The sequence below is a fragment of the Festucalex cinctus genome, chromosome 10 (assembly GCF_051991245.1).
Source record: "Festucalex cinctus isolate MCC-2025b chromosome 10, RoL_Fcin_1.0, whole genome shotgun sequence".
Classification (NCBI taxonomy): Eukaryota; Metazoa; Chordata; class Actinopteri; order Syngnathiformes; family Syngnathidae; genus Festucalex; species Festucalex cinctus.
Genome location: NC_135420.1, coordinates 17,319,379 through 17,336,234, shown reverse-complemented (window position 1 = coordinate 17,336,234; position 16,856 = coordinate 17,319,379). Strand labels below are relative to the sequence as shown.

At 39.7% G+C, this 16,856-nt stretch overlaps 2 protein-coding genes across 2 annotated transcripts in view; one reads left to right on the top strand and one right to left on the bottom strand.

The window, feature by feature from the left end:
• Positions 1-4,865, bottom strand: part of acbd6 (acyl-CoA binding domain containing 6) — a 31,563-nt gene extending 26,698 nt beyond the window's left edge. Inside the window, exons 1-3 of the mRNA XM_077535467.1 lie at positions 2,122-4,865; positions 1,941-2,005; positions 1,013-1,109 (exon numbers count right to left, since the gene is read on the bottom strand). Coding sequence (XP_077391593.1) covers positions 1,013-1,109; positions 1,941-2,005; positions 2,122-2,400 — 441 coding nt within the window. The 5' untranslated portion in view covers positions 2,401-4,865. The remainder of the gene's footprint in view (positions 1-1,012; positions 1,110-1,940; positions 2,006-2,121) is intronic.
• xpr1a (xenotropic and polytropic retrovirus receptor 1a) overlaps positions 4,202-16,856 on the top strand; it is a 52,175-nt gene continuing 39,520 nt past the window's right edge. Inside the window, exons 1-2 of the mRNA XM_077535465.1 lie at positions 4,202-4,808; positions 10,047-10,098. Of these exons, the coding sequence (XP_077391591.1) occupies positions 4,740-4,808; positions 10,047-10,098 (121 nt within the window). The 5' untranslated portion in view covers positions 4,202-4,739. The remainder of the gene's footprint in view (positions 4,809-10,046; positions 10,099-16,856) is intronic.

Sequence of the window (16,856 nt, the reverse complement as noted above, 5' to 3'; positions counted from 1 at the left end):
ACTTAGGACACACACTGTAATTTCCATACAAGCCAAAATCTTGTGCATCCAATGAATGAAAAATGGTATAAAATCAAGTTAACCTATTTTGAGAGACTTGTGATTGTACTGGCATAAATGTTTGGCCACGAGACCCTAAACTTGAGTTACTCCAGTTTCATGTTGACTGAATGATTGTGATAACAACAAACAGTGATATTGACCAATAAGATTTTTACGTGTTTTATTCACTCCAACACATCCCATATTTTCTTTAAGCATGTTGTTAAGTCTGCATAATTTGCATTAATTTTATTACTATAAAATAGTTTCTTTTTATCCTTTATATTCTCTTTTTATTAATTTATCTTGTTGCCCTGTCCCATGAGTTATTTTGGAGAAAAAAGTTCTGTCTGCTACTTCACCATACAGTGGACAATGGCTTCCAGTATTTTATTTTCCTCCTAAAGCAATTCGACATGAGCAGTGTTCCAATGACAATGTACAATGACAGTGCAATGTTATTGTTGTGACTGAAGAAGTCTAAAGCCGCCCCCAAAAGACTGCTTCTCCATGGCAACACAAACTCCCCTGATACAAGAGCGACAACAGCTATTTACGCCGGCTATTTCAAACTACAATCAGGTAAGGTCTGTGACAACTTCTTGCATTATTTAGCATTTAAAACGACAACTGATTAAAAACTATAGCGAAGCATGCCCATTATTTTCATATGTTAACATTTAAAATTGATGCAGTGAGACTGACCTCTAATGGCAAGAACATTGCACTGCATTATTAAAAAAAAAAGAGATAAATCAGTCATACTGTATTGAACTCCCATCTGTAATGCTTACATCTTGTTTAGGGTTACACAGGGTACACAGTGTGAAAGATGACTTCACACTCACGTTTGAACTAGCATTGAGTGGGAACGGAACCGTCGCTGCCTGCACTGTCAGGCAAGTGTGTCGCTACATTATCAGCAATGATTGGATTACAATCACGCTGTGTGGAATTTCATTAGTATTACCTTCCGGCTGCCTTCAGGGTCTAACGCATTGACACAGGAAATATATTCTTGCATTGCCTGCTCCGCCTCCATGTCCCCAAGCTGCTTCCAGGCTTGCCTGAAAATGGGGGGGGGGGGGATAAATAAAATCACATGTCCTTTAGTGATAATTATCGGCAATTATCGACCATGTTGATGTCAAACAGATAATCCAGAGAATAAAGAAAGCCGCCAATAATAATACATACCACATTGTTCCACCTGTTGTGATTCAAGTTGTGCCCAACTCCTCACCTCCTCCCATCCCCCTCCTATGGTAGTGTCACATATTTGTGACATCATAATGTGCACGACCTCGTGTTCACAAAAGATGCATCATGGCGACATCACATGGCAGTCGCCAGTGTGGGCTTGCTTTACTGTGTCTCCCCAAAATGTTACCCTTGCAGTTTTTTGGTTGAATTTTTAAAACATGACTGTTTTGTTTTGGAAAACTCAAAATGAGTTACTGGTTGTCTTTGAAACAGATATATCAATAAAATTCAGCTTCATGGTGCTTTATACAATGTTTCAATGTATTTGTACATGTTAGACTTATAGTAGGACTAGAAAATATATTTGTATACAAGTTAATTTTGCAAACAATTTTTGGCTTACTTATCGGGTATCACCATCGGCACTTTTTAAATTATTGGTTTATCGGTATCGGTTGAAAATAGCATTATCGTGCATCCCTATTTATTTCGCCCCAGATATTATAAGGGTACAAAGACAAGTGGTTTGGTCAAAGCAGTGACTTGTTGAGGCTCGAGAGACACACTCCCAAAGCGAATAAAATATTAACACAATTCCACATGAGCAAGGAATGAGGGGACAATGGTTAGGGGACGTAGAATCAAAACCAAGTGTGTGGTTGAGATGGACAGTGAGAGATTAGGAAGCTACATACCATTTCCTCTGTCCTTCGAAGTCGAAGAAACCTGGCTTTTGTGTATTGCATTTTCCCACTTTCACCTAAAACAACATTTATGTTATTCACCTGCTCACTTAATATTGACTGTCTGGTGCGTTTGGTTAATAGGTTATGCTAGTGAATGACGCCTTTACGGGGCACAGAAGCCAGTACTCACCTGCTTGTACCGCGCATAGAGATACAGTAACTGGTCTCTGCTGGCCGTTTGGACCAGACCTCCAACACGGTCGGCGGCAGACTCGAACTCCTGTACTAGTTCATCACCCTCCAGGCGGTCTCCCGCCTCCATAGCACCGTAGTCAAATTTACTCAAACCCAAGTCTGAGTCAGAATCCGAACCCGCTCCACCGAGGGGCTCTCCAGTGTCAGGACGGGCCGGGTCGGTACCTGAACCCGTCGCAGTGTCCGGAGAGGAGGACGGCGACCTCGAAGCCATTGTTTTTTCTTGGTGTTAGCAGACAGTTATCAACGACGTGTGGCTTATAATCGTAGAGAAATTGTAAAATGGTAACACAAAGTAACGGTCCGATCGATACTTGTCGACAGTATAAGCTGCTGTCTGGTTTAAACGCCGTTAGAATTAAGAATGTTGACAGTCGGATTCATTTCCGCGTTTGGTCCGTCATCAGTACGTTCGACTAATGGCACCGACTAGAAACAGACTGCTAAATGTTGCGTCTTACATTAGTTCCCTTGTTATTGCACTCTAAGACGACTTCGTGTTATCTATTCAAAAAGAACGATATAAATAATGTAAATGTATAAAGGTTTTCGTAATATCGGCTTCTAACAACAGATTATTATGATATCGTGTCATTCGCGCAGACAACCCATCGCTGGGAAAGTGCACTAACCCGACTGTCCGCCAGATGCTGCTATTGGTTCAATAATAGCCTGTTCTTTTACCGTGTAGCATCTGTTCATACTTTTAATTCAAAAGTAGTAGTCCAATGCAATACTGTAGTTCATTGAGGCGATTAAAAGAGCATAGTTTTGTATCATTGTGTTGTATTAACTGCGCTTTGTCGGAAAAGAAGAGACTTAAATGCGATTGCTAATTGCACTCTCAAGCAACACAAAACTTAAAAAAAAATAAAAAATAAAATAAGTTTTGCTGTTGCACCCCACACAGACGAATTACAGCAGTCACTATAGTAATGGTAATGTTTCTTGCTTTTGCGATATTGCATTGCATTAAAAACTGCAATGGAATAACACAAAACAGTCCTTTCTTCCAAAAATAAAAAATAAAAAATAAAAAATAAAACTCCCGTTTTGCCGTTTTTTTTTGATGAATGGATGGATATATATGTTCATCTGGTGTTCACCTAGCTATCCCATACTGTGACAGTCAAAACTAGTAGGATGCTAGTAGGAAGTGCTCTTCCATCAGATGGCAAAAGTAGAATAAACCTTTCCAACTGTTGTCATTCATAGAACAGAATAAGTCATTATTGACAGTTCCTGCATGTATGTCAGATTTGTGGGCCCCAAGGGATAGGTTAATTTGTGATTTAATTGAAAAGAGATAATCATTATTTCAGTATTTTTGCTTTGTGGTGTGTAGTGAGATTTTTGTTATGTAAATTAAGTATATTGGCTTAAGTGTTGAAACATTTCCCAGCAGTCATTGACATGGTGCTTATGGACACCAAGTCTCCCTCAAAGGCCAAATGTATATCCCGGGGTTCTGTTCTAACATAGCTCAGTGATGGGACATAGTGATTTCCTAGGAATAGTGCAGAAGGACTCATTTGAAATTTTAATAGCTTGCAGAAATTTGTAGAAATATTTATGGATACATAATGATATTAATCTTTTTTACTACCTTGTTGTACCATTGTTGATAACTATTGTGAGAAATCATTAACACGATTAGTGTCGTCACATAGATGAATATAATTAATTATTGATAATGACATATTCATTTTAGCAAATTTATTATTTCACAAGTGTGTATCAAACTGACCGCCCTTCAGCACCAGAGAGGTCACTGTCAGTTTCAAAAAGGTTAGTGACCACTGCCCCAAGGACATTTACAATATAAACGTTGTTGTATGGTTATTACAGAGTTATTGGCCACTTGTTGCTAGGCAGAATTCATTGGGTTCAATCATAACTGCCCAATTGACCAATTAAAAAATTACTTTGTTAACCACGCCCACTCAACCGTGAATGACTGTGGGCTAACGGCTCTCTTGCCAGAAAACCGGAAGTCAGACTCGAATAAATTACAGTACGGTACAGTGCACAAAAATAATTTAATAATGAACAAAAACACTAGACGTTGTCGGACAAGTTCATCGAATACATATAAACGTTCTCAAAGGACAACAACTTGAGTTCGTGGATAAGGTGCAACAAACGGAAGTAGCGGCGAGCGGTCCCGAACAGCAGCAGCTGACAGCTCGCGCTCTGTGACGCAAACACGTCACTGATGGCGGACCGCACACTAGCCCACAAACACGCACTCGCCAAGGGACGGAGCAAAGTCACCGGGACACACTCGCGCGAGTCCAACTCCTGCCAAACCGAAAGTGAACCTTCCCGGGTGAGACCGGTTGCAGCAGTACAGTAGTTTAGTAGTATGTGGGACGGGACGGGACCGGATCGGCGAGCAGAAGTGGAGTGAAGCGGGCCGCCTAAGGGCTGACTTGCTCGCCGCATGTTGAGCCAGCAAGTTGACGGACAGAAAAGTGGCGTCGAGTCGGAGGAGGAGAAGAGGAGCCGGGCTCGGATTTAATATCACTTCGGAGAATCCTCATTCCTGCAACTATGAAATTCGCGGAGCACCTTTCGTCCCACATCACTCCGGAGTGGAGAAAACAGTACCTTCAATATGAGGTAACGGTGATTTTTAGATGAGATGACTTTTGGGTTCCCCAATAATATTTATGCCTATTTTGTGTAAGAGGCAGTTGTAAAAAAAAATAAGAAATAAAATAAAAATAAATAATAATAATAATAATAATAATAATAATAATAATACATGTAATCATATATATATATATATATATATATATATATATATATATATATATATATATATATATATATATATATATATATATATATATATATATATATATATATTCTATAAGTAATAAAGATGCCCTTTTTAATGGAAGGGTAATTGACTTATCATTAAGCTTTATTACTATTGGCAACATTCATTCATTTAATAACACATAAAATTAACAGTTGCGTTAACCAGCAAAAATTAATGAATGGTCTTTACTTAAATGTTTCATATGCTTGTACTGTGCTCTATGAATAATTAATCAATTATTTGGCTTTTTGTGTGTTCACTAAAAAGAATATTGCCAGAAATATAAATAAAAAAATCACTTTTATTCTGCATGAATCATTTGTTTTAGTCCAATATTGATTTAGACTTTTTATTTTACCAAATACAAAATATTTAATAGAAATTGTGGATTTTTCTAAAATCTTCACACCCATTTCCTTTGTTTGTACTTGAGCAATAGTGATAGATCCAGATGTATTCAATGACTCTAAATCTTCTGTCTGGTTGCTGATGTGTCTTTTCTGTTTGCACACAGGGTCTTTGTTATGTCTTGTATTTTTATTAAGAAGTGTTTTTATTATGCACCCCTTGCTTGCCAGCTATATGTATTAAGAGCTTTGGAGCAAACGTGCTGTGACAGCGCCATTCCATTTAAGTGTATGAATTATAGACAAAGACCCTGCTCACCTCTGGCTCAGTGGCCTACAGGAAAAACCTTTTTGCACTTGTTATATTTTGGAAACACTACCCTATCATTGAGTTGTATAATTTTTTAACAATGAATAGTTTTCTCTGTGTGTTCATGTGGATGTTGTGTAGTCACTGTGTGACAAAAGCATGTTTTGGCGGCACTTCGACAGGTGTGAAAATGTGTGATGCTGTATATTTGTTGAACACAGTGGGATAAAAACAGATTATTACTATGGCAATACAATTCTTATGTGGGCTCTCTGTAATATATTGCAATCTATAAAGTGAGCCAAGGGACAAATGTATGGTCTTATGTACAGCCATTTTACGCCTCCGCTCTCCATCTTGTCACTGCATGAGATGGACGGCGATGGATCAATTGACATTCTTTTTTTTTGTAATAGTCTCTGTTTCTCAGATCAATTTACATTAATTTTTGTACTCTTGTACAATACACCCTTCATATGATTTATTACAAATGATATTTATAAATGAACTTTAAGCATATCTGAGATCCATCAATGGACTCATGAACTACAATATAAACGTATGCCTTTCAGCCATCATGGTTATTTTTCATTATGACATGCTGTTGTCGAGTTATGAAGAAGTCACTGTCGTTTCTGTTTATCCTTAGACTGGTTGTTTCCATAGATTCATATTGCAAGGGTGTGGGCAGTGCCGTGAGACACCTGTTTCACGCTTTAATCCACATAGGATGCTGCATAAGCAGTCCGCCAGTTTCCATGCAGGAAGCAAACAATGCAAAAATGCAGACAGTAAAAACAGTATATTTCACCCCAATCGTCACATATTCCTCAATGTGTCTCATCGTTTCCATGCCTTGCAGTCCACATGCTTGCTGTGACCTGTGCAGTGACTCATTGTTCCTGCAGCACAAGTCATTTTAACCGTAACTCGAGCTTAAATATTCAGGGCCGAATTCAGCAGTTTGTGTAAAAGCATCTTTCTGATTGAAAGTCAGTTTTACGTCTTCCTTTATGCGCTAGTTGGATTTATTAACCTCTGACCCAGTTTTCAATCACCTCCCAACGATCGTGTCTATTCAGACTGGCCATGGTGTTCGCAATAGAGATAAGAAGGCTGCAGTAAAGTGGCTGTTCCAGGAAATATCCCAGTTTTCGTTAGCGTGGCACTGCATCTCGATACAAAGGCATTGACAAGTCGATTGAGTGATGGCCTAATTAGGTGTGAGTTGATCCTGTGGGATTGTATGTATGATCCTATATGCTCAAAACGTGTTTGGTATGGAGGGTGCGTACGCAAAGGCCTCTCTCACGGCTTCTGCCCAGGAACAGAGATGCAGAAATGAAGTCAATAACCTTCAGTTCTCGGCTGTAATCAAGAATGGTGACTGGAATTCAGATATCCATTCATTTGACGTCTCATTATGTATTCAGAAAAAGCAAATTCCCATCCGAAGCGTCTGATAAGTGCATGTTGTTTTGAACAGACCTTATGTATTTGTGTATGTGTGTGCGCGTGGGCGAGTAAGGCCACTTATGCATTTACCTCTGCAGTCCAATCACTCATGTACCTTCCATAATGGCCATGATGAGGAGGAGTAGAGTGGATGTGAAGGCTCCCATTTACAAGTCAAACTAGCTGAGTGATGATATTTGGATTTAAAACAGGTGCTTGTGTGATTCCAGTTTGTGTACTGTGGCGATGAAACTTTGTCAACTACAGAAAATTAAACATACATCATTCTTTCTACGTCGTGCAAATGTATCTATCAGCGTGTTGGAACAGTCTGAACATGATGTAGACAACAGGCATTGGCAAGGCAACTGCTGAGAAGCTACCCCCTTCCCAAGCACCCTCCCTCCTTCCATCCTCACCTACTGTAGTCGTTCCTCCCCCACTGGGAGGACATCTGGTCCCAGACCTGCCCTTTCTCCCTCTCCTCCTCCCCCTCTTCTTTCACCATCCTCCCTGACTTCTTCACTGGGATCCACTCGTGCTCAGAATCACTCAAATTGGTCTTTTTGAGCTGCAGAACTCTTCAGGCAAACGGTTTCATCTCCTGCATGGCCTCAAACATCCAAGTGGGTTTATTGTACTATTCACCACTAAAATACATTTGGCACTCAACATATCGCAAAGGATTATTAGAAATCCATGATATTCCTTTGACTCCAGACTGTGTTTGGCACTTGCACGAGCATGTAGTGTCCAGTACTGGTAAGTATGCATTACATTAATGCACAGTCATTTAGAGCTATGGCCCCATTAGGCTTGGATTAGTTATTGTCTACAGGTTCCAACACTGATTACTTGCAAGCCTGCAGGTTTATCCCAATTCCCCAAAGGGCTAACCCCACATAACCGCCCCCCCCACCCCACACCTTCTATCTTCTATCAGTGCCATCACCATGGCAATGCCTCCTTCTTAATGGACGCCTCCTTCGCCCTGATTGGATCTGAATATCTATTTTCTTTCGGTTAGTATTGTGTGGGTTGCATTGATGAATTGTTCATGTGGTTCGGAGCAGAACTTTACCTGCAACAATGCAAGCTACCACTAACAGTCTGTTACTTCCACACTTATTGACTATGATCTTTATATCAAAATCAGCACCTGGACTCTGAGATCTTAGCGAGTCCCAGCAGGTTTTCCTTAGTGTATTACAAAACCATTTTTCCACCGATTTGTGTTTATTAATCAATTATTGTTGTTTATTTGTTGTTGCTTAGTGATTAAAAACAACAATTAAGCAAAATCACATGGGAAGGACTGATGTACACACCAACCTTTTTGAAATTGTTCAGTTTGGTTTTCCAAATTAAAAGCAGATGTTTGGATATGTCTTAATTTCATTAAACACCAAGCATAACCAGTCTGCTTTCATGAAATTGGGGAATAATATTGTTGAGAAGCTGAAATCAGAAGAGAATTACTCACTAATTAAAACAGTTTTCAATTTATTTGGTAATCAATAAATTTTCAATTACTCAATTAAGTTTAACAGTTATACATTTGCATGCAATATCAATGTAAAAGTTGAAGACCCTGACATATTTTTCAATCTTCTGGGATGATTTAGCTGCAAACTCATCTTTATTATTAATAAGAAACATGATCCAGTTGCCACTGATCTGCTGAAATGAGCCACCATCAATTACATCCACTTTCATTCATCCATTATCGTTAGCGATCAGTCTTCCTGCAGGGAAGCACTTCATTCGTCTGCAGCAGCTAATCTCTCCCTTTTAGTGTTTCGTGTCAGTGTCACAAGTCTGCTGGAAGATTTTTACTTTTGATAAAATATTAGTACATCACATCGCACAGTGCTGGCGTCAGAGGGAAACCCAAACAAATAGCTTGTTTGTTGAGCCACATTGCATCGTCAAAAGAGAGACCAAATGTGGACTTGAGAGGTTTCGGCCCTATCTCAGCAAGTCCAAACAGACGTTGTTTGCAATGGATTGTCTTAACTTGTCACCACCAGTCAATTCTCCGTATTATATTCCACACTAACAGTGGATATTAAAATTAATACACACCTCTGAAATGACAGATTTTTGTGAAATAAAGGCAATCAAAAAAATGTGTAACTCAAATGAACACAGATGAAATCTTTAAATAGGAAAAAAATAGAGGCTTGTGCTGTGAATTATGATTAGGAAAAAAAGAAGAAAAGCCTACTAGAACATCTGAGCTTTATTTTAGTTGAGTGGGAGGCATTCTAAATTGTGGCAGGTGTTTGCTGGCTTCCATTTAAGATGCATTTGACTGTGATTGGTTCATTCTGAACACAACAAGCTCAGTTAGGAGAGGGTGTGCACACTTGTGCAACCACATTAATCTTTTTTTTTTCCTCTTTTTTTTTTAACACTTCCCTTCGCAATTTTTTTTCCCTTCAATTGATTTGTACAGGTTATAGGTCACATTAACGGTTGAATAAGTTTTGAAATAAATCTTTCATTATTTGCATTTTTAAATTTTATTTATTTATTTATTAAAAATTATTATTGAATTCATATAGGGGTATGTAGAAATGTATTATCCACTGTAAGTTCAAACCTATGAGGTATAAAGTACATCCATCCATCCATTTTCTTGACCGCTTATTCCTCACAAGGGTCGCGGGGGTTGCTGGAGCCTATTTCAGCTGGCTTTGGGCAGTAGGCGGGGGACACCCTAGACTGGTTGCCAGCCAATCGCAGGATATAAAGTGCATAATCTTATAAACGTATACTTCTTGTAAGAAAAAAATATTTGGGCATTGACTTTACTATATATTTGTCTGATGTATTTTTGTACCATTAACCGTGTTATGTTGCTTGAGTCAGTGTTTGCAGATAGCTGAAAATCTGTGATTTTCTTTTTTTTCCATTAGGCATTCAAGGATATGCTGTATGCAGCCCAGGACCAAGCCCCGTCTACAGAAGGTAAGAGGATTCCCTGTAGTAAACAAACCTCATACACATGCATCTGTGCACAGTGCCCCCTGTTCTGGGACAGTTTGGGCATCCCCAAAATAACCCCCTTAGAGCTGCTAAAAATAGTGCCAATCGCCACTAACGTGCTGCAGGCTCAAGCAACCTGAGGCTTCTCAAATCATCACGGCGTCTTCATTTGAATTGAAAAGTTGTCTTTTTTGTAGAGTTGGTGCAGTTGATGAAAAAGTCTTTTTCAGCTGGGATAGGCTCCAGCAGTACAATGCAAATAATGGATGGATTTTTAAGAACGCAACATTCTTTAGTTTCACAGCGGAGACGTTGTGATGTGGTTACTGCCGCGTCTGCATGCCTCCTAGTGCGCACTTTTAGCTGAGCGTCATGTAAATATGATGTGAATCAATCCCGTGAAGGAGGAGATCTTACACAATTAATGACTGTGGCGGAGTTGTTTCTGTTTGTGTGTCTGTAAGCTTCAACACTTCACACATTAGTGCTGTCTTTATTTTAGAGCAGCTGTCTGGGTCATTAACTTTTTCGGTGGTTTTGAATTACATCTGAATGTTCGCCAGCTTCTTTGCGAGATCCTGACAGGATCAATGTGATTTCTCCGTGGCATCACACCAAGAACTACCAAGAACTTCTCTGACAGCGCAATTGTTTTGAATCTCATTCAATTGTGCCTGTAGCTCAGCAGGTATGATGGATGGCTTCCAATCTCACGTTGGCGCTGCCAACATGGGTCAAAGGTTGAACTCTTTAAATTTGTCACAAGATGAGTAGTTGTGTGTGGCTGAGTGCTGTTGTGAACAGGATCAATCAATCAAATATCACCCCTTCTCGTCAACCATGCAGTCTTATTATGATGATGTTTTAATCTTCCCCCCAAGTCCATAAATAGAGAAGCTGTGTAATGAGCTAACAGTTGATCAAACTTGTGTTGTTATTGTCTTGAACCAAGTGTGTTTTTCTCTGGCTGCGATATTGTTCCTGAAGACAAACATAATTAAATATTGTGGCAGCATTTTCTGTTTTTATTACACTAGACAGAATTTGTCAAACAAGATTAAAGTTGAATAAGGGCAAATTGTATTGGAAAAGTATGATATTGGCCAGTAGCAAACGGTAATCGGATGAAAAGGACAAATACAATATATGTAAGTTTTATTACACAGTAGAACCTCTAAGATACTAGACACTGTTGAGAAGGTAGTGCATGCTCATCACTTTAACTGATTATATTAAATAAAATACATGTTTGGCCTTAATTTTGTTTGTGCAAGATAAAAAATTTCTCCTCAGAGGATGTGCAGTAATCAAGAGAGCTTGTTGCTAACTGACAGACTACAAATGCCATTACGGCATCTATAATGCGCCGTTTGACCCTTTCGCCTCGCATTAAGATCATTTTGGTCTTGTCCCTTTACTGGTTGTTGTGCAGTTGAAATTAATACACCGCTGTCCCACGTGTTCTGTGGCAAGCCAGATGAAGGCAAGAACAGCTGGTTGGGAACCGTTATCGTGAGTTATATGCTTCAGTCTAATTCAATTAGCCCCGCTGACTATTTCCAAGCTGAGACCAATAGCGCTGCATAATTAAAACCCGTCTTTAACAGGAATCTGCGTGCAAGTACACTTGCTGCACATCCCATAAATGATTTTATTCATGAAGCTTTTTCTAATCTTTTAAGTCTCCCCCTCACTCATTGCTCTCGTAACCCATTCATTGTGCTGCTCTACCGACGCCTTCCCATATCATGGCATGTCATGATGTCGACTAGCACACATACACGTCCGTGAAAGGGATGTGTAGCCACATGAATGATAAGCCCTTGATTCTCAGAGAGCAAATGAGTCAGGCCCAGCAAAAGCCAAATTGTAGTGAGCGTGGTAGGAGTAAGTTAAAAATAAGAGTTGTAAACCTCTCCGTCTTTTCACGGCTCTCCTGTGGCTCTTCTGTCAGCAATATTCCTTCAGGGCTTTTCATGGTTTATGCAGTCAAATCAATAGCGCTATAAAAGAGTGGGGCCAGGGGTAAAAATAGGATGCTCATATTGCTATTTGTGCATGGATATTATTTTGTGTTATCAATTATTAGAGTAAATTATAATATTTACTGTAAATTTATGTTGCCTTACGTTACAGTATGTAGGTAATACTAAATGGACATTCACATTTGTGATGTATGGCATTGGTCCCCTAATTTCAGCCACAACAGACTTTTCCCTTTATTCAGAAGATCATTTGAGAGGTAAGAGGTCAATGATGATTTTTGCGATGTAAAATAAATGTGCCTTGGGTCAATAAAATTTAGATTATACTGTTATTTGTGTTGTCCTAGATGAGAGATAGGATGTTATGGTATGCGTCTCCTGAGGTTGTTAAGTATTATTGTTTACATTATGCCACTGGTCATTTCTTTCTGCAGTTTTTCTAATCATTCCAATCGAGCAGGATGGCAGATTGAAGCTGGAAATATAATGAATTTTAAAGTAGAATCATCATGTCCTAATCAATATTTGAATGTCTGTGTTTCCCATTGTTCTTGTACCCTCCATCCAGCAGTTATTGGGCTCTATTGTTGTTTGCCTGCCATTTTGTCCCCTGTTGTTGATCAAAATGATGAGAAGCTAGTCGAACGCTGATTGGTATTCTGCAGGGATATATGATGGTGTATATCTATTATTACCGTCGCAGTGGCAGTCTTTGAGGCTAATCTTGCCTCCCCATTTCCATTTTCTTACATTTGGCGCATTGGATATAGATTGTTTTTATCTTAAGGATGGCCAATATATTTTGTTCAACTGTGTTCTCAAGACAGACATTTGTTGCCAGGTGGACAGTAGGATGTATGTAGTGAGATAGCTGGATACACAGACTGCCAATCAAGTAGACAGATAGGAGTGCTCAGCAAGACAGTTTCAGAGGAGCCGGGATCACACAGGCTGCATTATTGATGGGATTCTTACTTCCCAATGCTAATTGTTGGCTTTGGTTCAGTATATTTCCTCCACATCCTGGTGCCAATACACAATAAGATGTATGGAATTATGGAGCGACTTGAATGTGATGAGCCTCAACACTATTTTCCAGAGAATGAGAATATACAGTTCTGTATATTAAGCTCTTTTGTAGGTTGGCTTCAATTGTATTAAAGCAGGTTTAGGTGCCATGGAAGATCCAACAAAGCATCACAAGAGGGAGGGGGCTTGTTTGATGCAGCTGTCTCTTTGATGAGGCTTCTACGGGTATTAGAGAGGAGGCGGGCATGAGAGGGTCAGGGTCAATGCAAGCCTGGGATTGCTCTTTCAAGGTCAGGAACTAATCGAATGGAGGTAATGAACGATGAAAGGTAATTGGTGAAAAAGCTGTCTAGCCGTCAACTTGTTTCTTTCTGATGTGACAATTATGTACAAAATGAAGCAAGAAATAGAACAAAAACAATGAAGAACAATCTTAAATGTAACTCATAGCTTGTCAATGACCATTCAGGCAAAGAAAGGCTAAGGCCAATAGATGAAGAGTGGGAGAGAGATGCTCCGGGCGTCAGACAGACAGACAGAGTGAGTGGGAGGTCCCTGGGCTCATCTCCAATGCATGTTGCCCTGCATTAGCACTACAGCCATCTTGCTTGAGAAGGAAAGAGAACCTTCACAGTCTTATATCCATCCATCCAGCAATCCATTATTCATCAGTGAATTAGATCTCGCCTCAATGAAGTGGAGGGGGAGAAACGAGTAGATCGGGTCGGGGGTAGTACTCTTCGGACAGAGACAGACTTTGTATGGTAGTGTTGCTCCGGTGTTTTAAGAATTAGGCATTTGTCATGAATCGGGGAAAGATTTGCACTAGTGTAAAAGCCGGGCTCACCAAAAGGCAAGAAAAAATATTCAGTGTAGGGAAGATGCAGTATCATGCAGTGATGTGTTGATGTGTTTGGAGATTATATTGGAAAGGGGTTAAAGAGAGGTCTACCTCAGAAGGTCAAGATCATACTTCTCATCTTTTTATGTGGGTTCCCGATTGTCGAAAGGTTATTAAGACTGAAGGCAAGTGTATGATTATGGGACCTTGTGTACATTAACATTTCAGCCTTGGGTATAACCTCCTTGCCTTCTTATGAACATCTCACCTTATGTCAGATAAGGGCAGACTGCTGATCTCTTTCAAGATGGACCCTAATGTTTTAGTGAAATTAGAGCTTACTTGAGCCTTGGCTCAAGTGGGGGAAAAAATCCTGTAAAGGTTGAATAAACAGAAAGTATAAATCCTCTAACCTTGCTGTTTGCCAGATGCACAACAACCAGAGCTCAACAGAGAATCTGAAGCATGGATGGCTCATGAATGTAAGATCTTTTGTATTTAAGATTCAGCTGTGGAACTCTCTGGGGCGTGTTTGTTTAGCATTAGTAACCTCTCTAAGTATGCCATCAACCTTTTCAATTAGGCAATTCATTAGTTTTCATCAGAATTGATCTTAATAAAGATATTTGGCTGCCAGCCAGTATTGAACCAGGTTCTGTTGCATCTCGACCATCAATCTGACTGCATGGGTTACATCCAGAGACCGCCCAGAATCAACATGGCCCACTGAAGGGTCGTTTCCCGTATGGGTGTCAGTTTATTTTAGCTGCGCTTTTAGGGGAGAAGTGAATGTAAAGGTTATAGCACATTCTTTGGTACATAGACACCAAGTACGTACTCACACATGGCTGTTTGAACTGAGGGACTCTTGGCCGAGATTCTCCCTCTTTCACCTTTCCCCACTAGCCTGCATTCACACTGCATTCGGCTCTGTTTTTTCCATCAGTTTATCATACACGAGCCAAATGTTCCAGACTTAAGGTGTCAATGGGCTCAAGCAGGACACAGATTGCTTCGTGTGACAACACCCTGCAGACACATTTCTACTTGGCAGTTCAGTTCATGATGTGGTTGTGATCAGTCAATTCTAAAGAGATTTTTTCGGCATTTCTTCATGTACTAGCCATTTGGACTGAGTGATATGAACTATGTTGGACAATTCCCTACTCACAAATGGTAAATGGTACTTCATTCATATAGCGCTTTTCCACCTAACAAGGCCCTCAAGGCGCTTTACATTTTGACTACCCATTCACCTACTGATGACACAGCATCAGGGGTTCAGTATCTTGCTCAAGGATACTTTGACGTGGTCACAATGGCATGGGATCGAACCCACAACTTCTGGGTTGGGAGACGACCACCACACCACTGAGCCACACCACGCCGAAGCAGTTTCTACATTCACCACAGCTCAATGTGTGAACAGAAACTAAGCAAAGTGAGAATGGATGAGAATGATAATAATTAAAAGCATGCAACCTATTCCGTGATTTGGCTGTTTTTAATCTTCTCACATTGTAGCTGCACACATGCATGCACACACTGTGCTACTAAAGGCGTGGGTGTGATTGTGAACTATAGGTGATGACAGCAGTGCCATATGCTAAGATATTTCTGCTGTTTTTGTCTGCAATTAGAGCCAACCAATGAAATGTAATCATCACACTATCCTCTCTGCTGTTAACACATTGTTACAAATGTGGTGGAAAATGCCACACTCTTAAAATGAGTCTGACCGATCAGTTCCGTAATTTCTTTCCTGCAAATCAGAGGATATATTTGTCATTGGTGGTGTCCTTCACTGCGGCATTCCTGGGAGGCTGCCAGAACCTTCTTAACATTGGCTGACACGTAGGAAAATGCTGTGAAAATGTACCACTCATAAGAACACATGACTAGACTGTACCTATCATTTATGTTATTTTATTGTAATCTCAACATATTTCTAATATTTTGAATAGCTTCTTTAGCTACATGAAAGTTGAAAAATGTTTTAATCGTCTTTGTGGTTAGTATGATGCAAGACACATCTACACCATTACAGACTGCAACCACAATAAATGAACCCATGACATTGAAAGTATTTGGTGTATTTTGTACATCTCCTGTACTTCATTCTTTACAAATAAGCACCTGATGAAATGAAATGATGGTGATGGTAGAGTTTGGTGCAGTTAGTGTATATACCTAATGATGACAGACATGGTGGGAAGAAGCAAGGTGAGATTGGTGGTAATTGGAGGGCAGGAGACAAAAGCCTCAAGGGACTCTTCTTCCCCAACCTTATAATACATCACAGCAGTGAGAAGTGAAAATAGAAAGAGGAAGAAATATCAAGAGGGTCTGACTGGCTGTAGGCTGTAGTTTTGCCCGAGTGCATATTTAACCAATTTCCAAAGATAGCAGCAATAAAATTCCCTAAATTAATTGAGGATTCTCAAGGGCCAAGAAAAATAGAGTATTCTTATTTTCCACTGTCACTGTCTTCTTATCCAAGGACAAGATTAGTGAGACAAATCAATAATTCACTTCTATTGTTTTCTCCCAGACTGCCTCCCTGTTTCTATATTAAATGTTGAATTATTAACAGTGTATAGGATTGTCAATATGGAGGAGCTTTTGATTCATTTCATGCGGAAATAAGAGCACCTCACAATCACTCGATCCTATCCTGGAACCACACTCATATTTCCCATCATTGCACTGAGAGACACGAGTCTGGCAAGTGTTTCTCCTCTCTCATCCAGCTGCTATGTGCCGCCTCAGAGAACATACATATTTCATAATACCACTCACATGTATTTATAATACCAGTATGTGGAAATGACTTCAATGTGGTCAAATCACTAAGGGTCAAATCTTGTGTATTTACTGCGTACTGT